Raw genomic sequence first — 12,262 nt, forward strand, 5'->3', positions numbered from 1 at the left:
GATGGCCGAGGGTGGAATTGAACCCTGGTCTCCTAGCTGTGAGGCCTGCACGCTCAGTCGCCGTGCAGCCGCCTCATGAAACATGTCAGACAAAAGTATTGGGACAGCAGCAAAATGTGGACTCTTTGAACCAAGAGAAATGTCTGGGAAGAAGCGTCTGAATGGACTTCATCCATGCACCCTTGATCCCTCTCTGGTAACCTTGGCTGTGCAGGGAGGTGGAGCCATGTGCAGTTGAATTGTCGCTATTAGTCAGACAGAAGACAAACTGCCACTTCAGCAGCTCTGCAGAGGGAGAGAGAGAGAGATGCTGCATATCCAGTAAGATGTGTGACCTCTATGCTGTGTTTTTAATGTAACACTAAAGTGATGTAATGGAAATAATGTGGAGAAGGAGCACACATCCTCATCCAACCCTCAGTCAGTTGACACTTTTAGCCCTGGTTGCTAGGCTAGCTAGTAATAAAGCATCACAGATGTTGCTGCTGAGTGTAAATGTGTCAGGCAGGCTGCCATGAGATGCTAATTGATGCGTCACGTTATGACTGCAGCAGCAGCTCGTTAAGAAAATGACCTCACAAAACATTTGTCCTCCTGCGGCGTGTGTGAGAGTAACACTTTCGCAGGCCAGCGTGACCCTAGCAAGGCACGCCGACCAATCACAGTACACAACGGTGCACTGGAGGATGAAGGTGAGGCAGAGGTCAAAGGTAGCTTCACTCACCGCTCTGCTTCCTCTTTACTGCCCTGTTTGTCACACACTTCCTGGTCCAGCGAGGAGGAGGTGCTTCCTTCCCGGCTGACCCCGCTGTTGCGACCCGGGCTATTGTCTGCTGACGCCCCGCCTCCGCTTGCGGGACGTGGGTTGGCACCGTCAGTGTGCTGCTTTAGCGTCTGTAGCTTGGCTAGGGGGATAATGTCGCAGCCTTGGGGGCGGTGCCACACTGTGCGCTGCGTGGAGGCGTTGTAATAGTAGAAGCGCGAGGTGTTAGGGTCAAACAGCTCCCACCACTGGTTGTCGCCCGTGCGCTTGATGCGGACACCCTGCGGGGGGTCCCACACGCACTCGCCTGTAAGCAGGTTGGCGTACATGCGCTCCCGCGTGCGCGGCTCGATGATCTCCACCCATTCCAACCTACAGGAAGACAGAACAGCATTAGTTTGTTATTCATGCAAACAATGTCCCTGCCATTGTATGAACAATCAAACCCCTTGGTGGCAGCATGCACACCAATAGACATACTACCTATGTACAGTACATGCTTGTCATGGTGTCATTTGCACCAATGCACACCTGCACTGAACCGTACTAAAGAATGCATCAGAAAGGATGTATCATGTAACATTTTGACTTCTCTCCAGTAGCTCACACACGTCACTTTGTGAACTCGATGGTCGACACCGTGCTTCCATACCAGAGGACGTGTGCATGTTTGTGCATGTACTGGTTGTCACAGTGGAAAGCGTATCAAATGGAGCAGAAGGAGTTGTTACACAGAGAGATCCAGAGGGGAGATGGGAGCATTAATTGGCCATAATTGCTTGACGTGTTTGCGTTCCAAATGACCCAGTTTAACACCACATGGGCTGAAATATTCACGAGAGGAATTTGCCATCAGATTGACTTGAGGCTTTCAATGCTTGGAGTAAAAAATACGTCTGCTTCAATTTCAAGTGGTGACTTTCACCTACACACCAACCAATGGGACATGTGTGAGACCACACACACACACAACATACAGCACCTTTGACTGGCCATTTTTTCATAGAGCCCAGGTAGGAAAGTGATCCCTGCTGGATGCTACACTGTCGTTGTCGTCATCATGCTATCCGATGAAGTGTAACAGCAGCGTACATTCCTCCTGAAGAGAGAAGTGACTCATGCTGCAATGTCGCTAAGTGGTCAGCAGCCCACGCGGCAGTCTTTTTAATGCAAGGGGACAAGGACAATCAGAGAGACGAAAGGTCCTGCCATGTTTGTTATCACACGCCACGTCTGCTACTTTGCTGTCGGCCATCTTGCCCAAGTTCACACACAACTAACATCATCAAACCTCATTTGAAAAAAAAAAAAAAGTCTCTAAGGAGGTTTCTGCTAGTTGGAAGAAGATGAGCAGAGTTGCTGTAGGCCCCTCATAAATAAGGTCAGAAAGTCATATTTCATGCTTATTAAATATTCTCCATGTGAAAGGAACACTCTGTTTTTTAGGACCTACTGCAAAAATCACTGGCCAAAGGTTCTCCAAAGCAGTGGTTCTCAACGGCTGCTGGCCTCAAACGATAAAGAATTTAACTGAAGAGGAAAGGTGATGGTGACACTGTGGAGACAAATGTTATGTGAAAGAAGAAAAAAAAATCGACATGGCTCCTCCCAGAGATGAACAACTTCATTAGGAATTTAAGAACCCGCAAGTCCTCGTCGACCGTGGTCTCTTCAATGAAAAGTTTAACCAATGTGTCCAAGAAGGAAGTTCTGGTAATACTTCAAATGACCATAATACAGCAAAATACTGTAATACATGTCATAATGAATATACCAGTTACTTCATGCTCACAGCATGTAAATAAAACTATTTGGAGATGTCTCAATTGAAGGCTTTATAAGCGGACTAGGTGACTTCTATTACATGCAGTATTAGCTGCCTCGTGCTAGCAGTGTTTCTTTATTTAAAAACGCACAGAAAAGAGAAAGCCATACGTTTTCATGTCACACATAAGGATTGTAGATGATGGGCAAAATTCCACAAAAAGTGTAGTTTTGCTTCATCGTTAGCTAAGCAACACAAAACTGTCTAGTTACACGACATGAAAACATGCATACAGCGGCTTCCTGTTCAGTACAAGTCAAATTCAAAATGGACAGCATTAACCTAGATTCTACCACATCAGCTAACAAAATGCAATCAACTACCGCTACTTTTCTTTTATACAAAAGCTTTACTGACATTGCAGTCACGGCAGTGACAAACAACAATGACGGTTTCGTGTGCAAATAGAAAGGTAATTTTCTTGGATCGGGTCATGATGGGAGGCAGAGGGTGACAGACGGATGGCAGATGTCATTGCTGACTCAGCAGATTGACTCCCATGGTCAACTTGTCAAGTAAAAAGACAACATGTGAAAGGTTTGCAGTTTTTACGCTCGTCCATGACATCTCCGTGAACTCGGCCTTCCAAATGCATCCAAAGAGGACATGCACAGTTTGAGCCAAGAGGCCCAAAATCCGAGCCACTTCCTGCAACCTTCTTTCTCCTGTCTGTCCCATTATTCCTGAATGCAACGTTTGTTTTTCTCGCTTTGCATTCCTTTCTCGCTTCGTCTGTGAGGTCTTCCTGCTTCTCCGCATCTCGTCTTTGTCTGCCCTCGCTTTCATCCCGCTCTTCTGCGTCGGTTCTGCTCGGCTAAGCGACATTCACCAGCGAGCGATTCCAATGGAGATTAAAGAGCTTTGCTGGAGGACGGTGCCATGTTCGCACCGTGAAGAAGTTTGTAAAGTACAACTGCACACACAGCAGCTTATTGCATTTCTAATTAACGCAAACTTTGTCAAGCAGCTCTGATAAGATCCTTTCGGAACCTTCTACATCCTACCTATATGACCATCCACCATCCATCAATAGCTGAATTGAGTGGAGATCATGATTCTGTGTCTGTGTGTGTTCTGTGCTCTGGGTGTGGCAAGGCCTATGCAGCGACACAGCCGCAATCAATGTTTGAAGCAGACAGATGGTGGTGAGAACATCTGCTGCCCTATCAGGTGTCATCCTCTCACTCGCTCTCTCTCTCTCTCTCTCTCTCTCTCACTTCCTCTACTTTCAGGACGGCCACTGAATATTTAGTACCCTCACTTTGCAACTGACCCTGCTGGCTTTGTGAATCTTAGGAGGACGGTGGCCGGGTGAGCACCTTTCATTCATTCATTCTTCCATCCTCTGAACTCCATCCCTCTGTCACACTTTCATGTGCTGGAAAACCCAGACAGGAAAGAAGAGAAGACAAGTAAGGTTGCAAAAGGGAATGAAGTTATTCAGAGGAGACAAGAGAGGGCCCTCCCCCGCCATCTGCTCCATCCCAACATTCCAGTCATTCTGTCACAGCTAAGGATCTCCTCAGTGAGTCCCAGCTGGGACTGAGAGCATCTCTCCTGAGGGTCAGCTGGATTATTGTCAACACTAAAGAAGACTGCAGGAAACCCAGGAGAAGATGAATACAGTCAGATGTGCCTCCCAAAGCCTCAAAGGCTTGGAGGTGTGGCTCCACCCCCTGCTGTTGCACAAAACATGGCCAACAAACCGCCTAAAGCTTTTATGTTTTTTTTTTTATTCCCCCTCAATGCCTCCCTCCACAAATACATTTGGATCGCCACAAATACATTTGGCACTACCTGTTCGCCCTCTTTCAAGAGCACATGGGACTCAGGGCTCTACATTAAAAACAGAAATTACTTGCCCATGGGGAATCCTTAAGGTAAGAACTTGCCCCGTGTAAAATGAAAAGACTGCCATAATGATCTATCTAATCATCTAATTTTGTGGCATCACATGAGAATCTCAAATAAAGATGAAATGATTATCATTTCTTGTGGTTGTTTTCCTACATAGACCATGACGTTGCATGGAAATCTGGATTGTCAAGAGTCTTCTAGGCACTTTGCCTTGATAAATAAAAGTACATTCATGATTGAATAAACATTGTGCTTATTAAATAATAAATGACAACACAAGTTATTGGGTAAACGTTCTTTACTATTGCAATCTCAGTCAGATCAAACTAACAGCAATATATGCTGATAATTCATCAGATAATAGTACTGACGCATTGTATTTGGAGGAATGTCTGAAAAATTGTGGAGATGTATGTTAACATGGCATGCCATACTACCTTACACATCGTAGTCGTAGTAAGCAGTGATATTTAGAAGTTGTGTACCACAATGAAACATTATTGAATAGACACATTTGTGTACTAGTAAAGTGTTTTTAATCCAGAAAAAAATGCTCAATGGTCAAACAATAATTTGTGAAGCAAAGGTGAGAAAAATGTATGCATGTAACTGCACTTTATAACACACCTCATAACCACCCGGTCTGCCAGAGAATACGAAGACGTAGCAGGAGGGATCCCTCCACTAATCGTTTTCAAAAAAGCAACTATTGCAAACTCTGACATGAAAGCACGTACCACTCCTTTCAACAAGCTCCTATCCCACCAAAAAAATACTCACCGGTGGCTCTGTCTTGTTTGTGACATAAAAAAATGACAAAAAAATACACAGCAGAAAACAGCTCATTTGTACTTCTACGCCTATTTGTTTTGGTTTCTTTTACTGACTTTTAGTCTCTCCCACATTATTCCTCTCTGTTACAGCGACATGCATATGTATCATGGCAAACTATGCAAATTAGACAATGCCACCCCTGCCACCACAAACAAATTGTAGTCCTGTGGGAAACCTGACATCGTTTATTCAAACTCTTTTGCCTCACAGCAGCAATTATATTTTCATTGTGTCCTCAAGTACTTCAACATATAATTTTTTAGTCGATTAACATAAAGCTTGTTGTTTCGATAATATACAGTTAGGCCATAAATGGACCAAATCCATATGAACCAATCATAAACAGTTAGTGGTTTGGTCTGCAACAGTCAAATTAACTTGTTTTTTCGTTAGCATTATAAAACACAAATACTTTGTACTGTACTAACAGGTAAGATAACTCCATAACTCCATTTCATGAGCAAACCTTCTTGCCTTTACTCCTGTGATTGAACAAATACATTTGGATCAATGCAAATGCCAAACTGCGAAACTGTGAAATAAAGGAAATGTCATGTGACACGTGCGCACGCGCATGCACAGTGACTGATAAACTATGTGGGCCTAATTAAACATTCATAGCTCCTCTGTCCATTTCCAAGCTTGCTCATGTTAAATGCATGAGCTGCTCTTTCTTAGCGCTGAAAACACACGCAGCCTGCTATCAGCAATCACGCTTGATGCCGCCTGTGAGTCAGCACCACCAGAGCTGAGCCAGAACCTCCTAACTGACCTGGGAGCATCTCCACAGCTGGACCAGGACCTTCAACCTGACCTAGCAACATGTTCCCCACCAAGATGTCTTTGCCAGTCTTTCGATGGCAGTGTGCGATGTATGCAATCATCGTCATCACAAGTAGCCTGTGAAGTAGAAGTGTACGTGACGCCAGCAGCTGTCGGCCTCACTGGCAGCTCGCGGACATCTTGAGCGTGTGTGCACGTGTGACACGGTAGCACATGCTAAGTCATCTGTGTGCAATCATCTCCCTGTAAATACATGCTCTAGTAGAGCTAGAATTATCATGTCTTGTCCCAGTATACATGAGCCCACTACGTGTTTAGGACTGCCATTTTGTTTATAAAAAAATGTATTAAAAACAGTAAGTAGGCTTCACTACACATTGTAAAATGCATTCTAGAGTGTAGCCAACTGTCAGTCAGCTACAGATGTGGGATGATTATTGTTGTTGTAACCAAGCATGATGTTACTGTAAAAACACAGAGTGTAATGTTAGCACTGTATTTTACAGAGCTCTGCAGATACTGTACCCGCAGGACCTCTGAAAAACAGATCCTGTGTAGTCCCCAATACTAGAAGAATCGCTGACTGCCTGCGATGAGTTCATGTGTCAATGAACACACATCCAATCAGTGCAGGAATAACAGTCAGTGCACAATCAATGCCAATGAAGTGATCCAGGAAGTGACACGCTCTCCTTCGCTACTGTTCAGTATCAGTCCAGCGAAAAGCTCCTCTTCACCATCTGACTGGAGGTCTGTTGTCTCTGTGGAGCTTCATGATCCAAACCTCTCAGCACCCACATGCTCAAAATAGCAGCAGGAGCAGCCGTGCGCTCACAAACTGGAGGCAGACGGCATTCCAGCAGCAGCTTTGCAGACATGCTTGGAGCATGCAGCAAACTCGCTAACACAGCACATATAAGGTGTGTTAAGGTAAGGAAAGCTAAGGATGCTCTTTGTTGTCCCTAAGGGGAATCTGTCTTGGACAACACCTTAAAACTAGGAAAGCATGATTCCGCCACTGAAAGAAAAAAAATATCCCAATGGTAGGTCATAATTATGGGATAAAAAGTCTAACTTACCAGATGAAGTCATAATTATGAGATAAAAAGTCCAAAGTATGACATTTAATGTCAAAATTATGATAGTAAAGTCACGAGATGAACCGAAATTACAAGTCATAATAATGACACGGGGAAGTCGCAATTATGACATGCAAATTGCACATGTGCTGCCTTCTTCACTCATGATTTCATAATTCTGACTTCCCTATCTTATAATTATGACTTTTCATCTTTTCATTTAAACTTTTATCTCATCAATTACAACTTACCACTGTGATATTTTTTTCTTTCAGTGGTGAAAACAGGCTTCCATATACAACACCATACATCTGTTGGGATTTTGAAATACATATTCCCATGGAATGTAATGGAATTACTGTAGGAATAATCTGTTCCAGGGTCAAACTGTCTCATTTATCAAGCGTTTTTAATGCTAGGGATGCTAGGGATGGGCCATCAATCAGTATAGGACGATTTCTGTGAAAAAGCACATGATGGCCAAATGCTGATAAATGCCTTTTAAGATCATACAGCCGATCACCTCTGGCTCATACTATAATAATAATAGGAATAATAATTTAATACAACATTTTAAGAACCAACACTCGACAGAACATGTTGAGTTTTCAAGGCTCACAATGTGATTATCAGTCAAGTGGCAGCCAAAACGTTGGACAACAGTCAGCCTTATGTGTGTGACCGTCAGAAGACTAAACCAAATAACCCAGAAAATAATTGAATTCATCCGAATAGGTGACCAGCCCCTCTAAGAAATGGAAGACACCGTCTTCACCGACTGCCCTCTCATTTGGAGCCCCGCTGGGTGATACGTGCAAGTCCTGCTCCAGCTCTCACATCAAAAGTCTCTTTAAAGGGGACTCTATTATGCTCATTTTCGTCCCCTTGTATTGAGTTGTGGACTCTAGAGCACGATAACCCGCCCACTGCACTGTGATTGGTCCCACTCAGCTTGTACAGCTAACATCTCGTACAGCTTGTACCCGCGTTCTGAAGCGCCCCAAAGTTCTTTTAGGGCTCACTTTTAAATACGTAAACTTCATTATCTGAACCTTTGGCATCGTTTAACACAGGACTATAACATTCTAACATTTATAGGTCAGAAAAGTGTGAAAAGCACAATAGTCCCCTTTAAAAAAAAGGTGTCTCATCTTCTGTAATTTCACCAGTGAATGAAAATAAGTCAAATATGTTTTTGTCTAAAAGAAGGTGATTTTATGGTTACATTTCCATATCATATAGCCAATAGCAGGGGTGCAATGCAATCAGGAATTCTGGGCCCGATGGAATAATTACCTATTTTGTCCTTATTTTTCCCCCTTGGCCAATAGCATGCACTCATCATAATTAAAAAGAAAAATGTACACTTAATCTATGTAATCACAGGGTTTCAGCGACCTGTAATTGATCATGGTGCACTGCCATGACAAAAAAAAAACCCACCCACCTTAAAAAATTTGTTTCTTTTTTTTACTTGAAAGCGATTGTAATATTTTATATACAATCTACATATACTATATCATATATAAATATACACTGTATATAGCTTATTATTTACACACAAGCAATTTTAGCTTTATTTTAAAAAACTAGCTATCTTGTTTTTGTGAGCTACACCTTTATGGGATAAATACATCAATAGTCATCACAACTTACGTTTTGTGAGTGTCTCTTGCTCTGTTGTTACTTATGTCTTGTCTTCAAAAACTAAGGTTGGGTGATATAAACCTTAGCATACATCACAATATTTTGGGGAAATATCACAATATAAAAATAAAATAAAATAAACTTTTATAAAAAATTCAGCAGTCTTGTATAAAAAACTACAAACTGTATGATATGTTTGATGAAACAACAGCAACTTTGCCATAAAATTAATGCTTTTGGAATGTTCCTGGTTCATGTTCAAAGTGAAATAAGTCAATAAGTCAAGTTTTTTTATTGTGATAATAAAAAGACCTGCAGCCGCTGCACAACACGGTCTGCCCTTACACTGTATACTGTATTAAAGCTTGAATGCAAAAGTTCACTAAACCATACCCCGTATACATTCCTTCATCGTCATTATTATTATTACTTTATTATTTCTTTTGTACTAAGAAGGCAGGGCAGACACGTTTGCCACATCTCAGCATTTCCTGCCCTATGGTTATCATCCCATATCATTGCATATTCCCTTTTTCCATTATTGGTAGCCTTCTCTGGTGACGTTGCATGTTTTGTTTGACTCAATAAAGCTCATCACTGCTTCACAGTTAATAAACACTTCAAAACTGCTTTTAAAGTGCACACACACACACCTGTCTGTATGCGTGTGTGTGTGTGTGTGTGTGTCAAACTGGAGGCTCTCCAACACTAGAGCGTGGGGGAGACGGTCTCCTAGCAACCGTGGCCTTCGCAATTGCGTGACCCTCTGCTGCTGCACATGTGGAGAGTCTGGAAGCACAACAGCAAGGGTAGCATTACACACACATGCGCACACACAGACGCACACACAGACGCACACCCTCCTCCAGTGCTGCCTACAATCACATTATTCCAGTCACAGCACGAAGATTCCGGCAGCATCCGATGCTTCCATCCACGGATGGAATGATACCCACAGTCTGCAAAGCTCAACTTCCTTTTATGATCCTCTTCTATAATGACGCAATTTCTACATTCAAAGAAGAGATATGTTTCTGACTTCCAAAAGAGTGTCTTTTACAGCTCGATTACACACACGCACTATCGATTGTGGGGGTTGAGTGGCAGTGAATAGCAAGTGGAACACTCTTGTTGGCTTGTTTGACCCCATAACCCCTCAGCCTACACCCTGTGGACCAATCACAACCATTAGCCTCAGCCTCAGAGAGTGTACCACCATATCACACACACACACACACACACACACACACACACACACACACAAAACCAGCAGCTCTGATCTTTCCATCTAGCACTCTCATGTGAATTGCAGCTTCCTCCCTGATCCAGTAGGCTGCATTTCTAATGCACCACTTAATGCCCAATTTACTGTGTATATGTATTGTTTTGACGGTCTATTTACGTCTTCTTCCAAGTGATCCATATCTCGTGTCATATGTACAAAACAACTCCACCACCAGTGACAACATCATGCTGACAAAAGTGATTACAGCCCCCACATTTCAGCAAGCATATTAATGTCTTGCTTTAGTCTGTGTTACTATTTTTTTTTTAATTCAAGTACGATCAAGGCCTGATTCAGATGTTATCCATTCATGAGATTCAGATCCAAAGTGGAGCACAGGGAGGGAAAATGGGTACTGTAATTATGTGACGCATTTGGTGTCAATGTAGCCTAACAGTACAGCATGCTGTCTTGCTTGTGGGATAAAGAAAAGGAAAACTTTATTCCACACTGCCTGTTTTATAAATAGCTTTATCAAACTTGCATCTTTCCAATTATCAATGACTTGCTTAAGGTGAGAAATTAGCATTTTAAAATTCCAGATGTCTGTTTATTCAAAGAATACTTTGAATGCCACAAATGCAGTTTGACCTGTCCAGCCCTCTTTTAAAGCATATGCCGCTCCCGCCAACACCCACTCACTGTATAGTGCGTGGTGTTTGTGCAGGGTGTGTGTGTGTGTGTGTACAAATCAAAGTGTCCCTCTGAAGCTTTGATCTAGTGCCACTACCACACAAATCCTCACAGCAACAACAACGCCTGCAGGGCCATATTTCACTTCCACAAGCCGTCTGCGTGTGCCTGTGTGTGTATGTGTGTGTGTGTAATGCTGATTGGCCCTTCAACAGAAGCATAGCTAATTAATATTTCCTCCTACTTGTTAGCAGGGCCCCCTCCCGTCACAGCCACCCACGCCAAAGCGACGCTCAGAGGCTCAGGCTTCCCCAAAAAACAGTGGCAGACGGCAGCTTTTGCGTTAACGCTTTGATTCACACTCAAAAATTCTCAAAGGCACCAGAAAAACTGACAGACACTCACATTTCAACAATGTGTTGAAGATAAAAGATGGTGGTGCTCAGCAGTCATGTGACCAGAATGGTGTTGGATTCATTAGAACCTAAAGTATGTGACTTTATGGAGCAGTTGAGGTTCATTTGTCTTCATATACACACACGCCATATACATATATATATATTTTTTTTTTACTTCATGGGCGGTGAAGTTGGTGGACGTATCATGGCAATGGCGTTCGTCCACTTTATGATGACAATGACATTCTTCTGCTTGTACAACTCAAAATTATGTAGACAAAAAGGCCATGCTTTGTATCTAGATTGACTGGCAGAACTGTCCATCCAACAGTACGTCATATGAACTGCAGTTGAGAGAATAAGTTCTAGCTAGCATTACCTTATGATGTCTACAGGTGTCCCGTTATATTGACACATGAGGTCGCTGCAATCAACAAAAGACACAAATTGAAAAATGACCAATTCTAATCCACTGCATGAAACAAACACACAGATGTGTTGGCCTCTTGGGACAGCCATTCAAACAACTACATTTACACATAATCCTATTAAGAGTGGGAAAGCGTTTTTCTCCCCCACTCGTGGAACCCACCAGTAAATGGCTCCTGCCCTCCCCCACCAGCCGCTAATCACCAAAAATTACCATACTTCACTCATTCGTCATCTTCAAAACATACAATACAGCATTACTGAAGCAGAAAACTAAGCTGAAAGGACCTGACGTCACCATACACAGGAAGCAAAAAAAAACTTAGGAAAGCAGGGACAAGTTCGAGGCACTTGGAGCGAGCAGCAACTGCAAAATCTACAAGTTAATGTGAGAACCTGAAGATGTCTTTAAAACCATCGGGGAACTGAACAAGACAACCCCGCCTATATTTATCAATTTAAATGTGATATTAGATATTCATGTGATATTATCATAAAAGGGATGCTCCCATCAACCACAGATAAGTGGTTTTCTGCGGAAAAGCACGTGACGAGCATATGCCGACAATGCTTTTCAATGTCCATCACAAAAAAAGTAAAGTCTCCTCAAAGAAGGCATCTCAATTTCAAGACTAACATGTGTTGAAAAAATGTCATGTTTCTACTACATTACACTCTTCTGCACTCTCTGCGTATGCTACTAGCCCCGTCTCCATCCACCGAGACTAA

At 42.8% G+C, this 12,262-nt stretch overlaps 1 protein-coding gene across 2 annotated transcripts in view; it reads right to left on the minus strand.

Annotated features, from left to right (window-relative positions):
* Positions 1 to 12,262, minus strand: part of arhgap39 (Rho GTPase activating protein 39) — a 35,851-nt gene that overhangs the window by 20,315 nt on the left and 3,274 nt on the right. For both annotated transcript variants that reach the window (XM_058072473.1, XM_058072472.1), the window contains exon 2: positions 725 to 1,135. In XM_058072473.1, coding sequence (XP_057928456.1) covers positions 725 to 1,135 — 411 coding nt within the window. The remainder of the gene's footprint in view (positions 1 to 724; positions 1,136 to 12,262) is intronic.

The sequence above is a fragment of the Doryrhamphus excisus genome, chromosome 5 (genome assembly GCF_030265055.1).
Source record: "Doryrhamphus excisus isolate RoL2022-K1 chromosome 5, RoL_Dexc_1.0, whole genome shotgun sequence".
Classification (NCBI taxonomy): Eukaryota; Metazoa; Chordata; class Actinopteri; order Syngnathiformes; family Syngnathidae; genus Doryrhamphus; species Doryrhamphus excisus.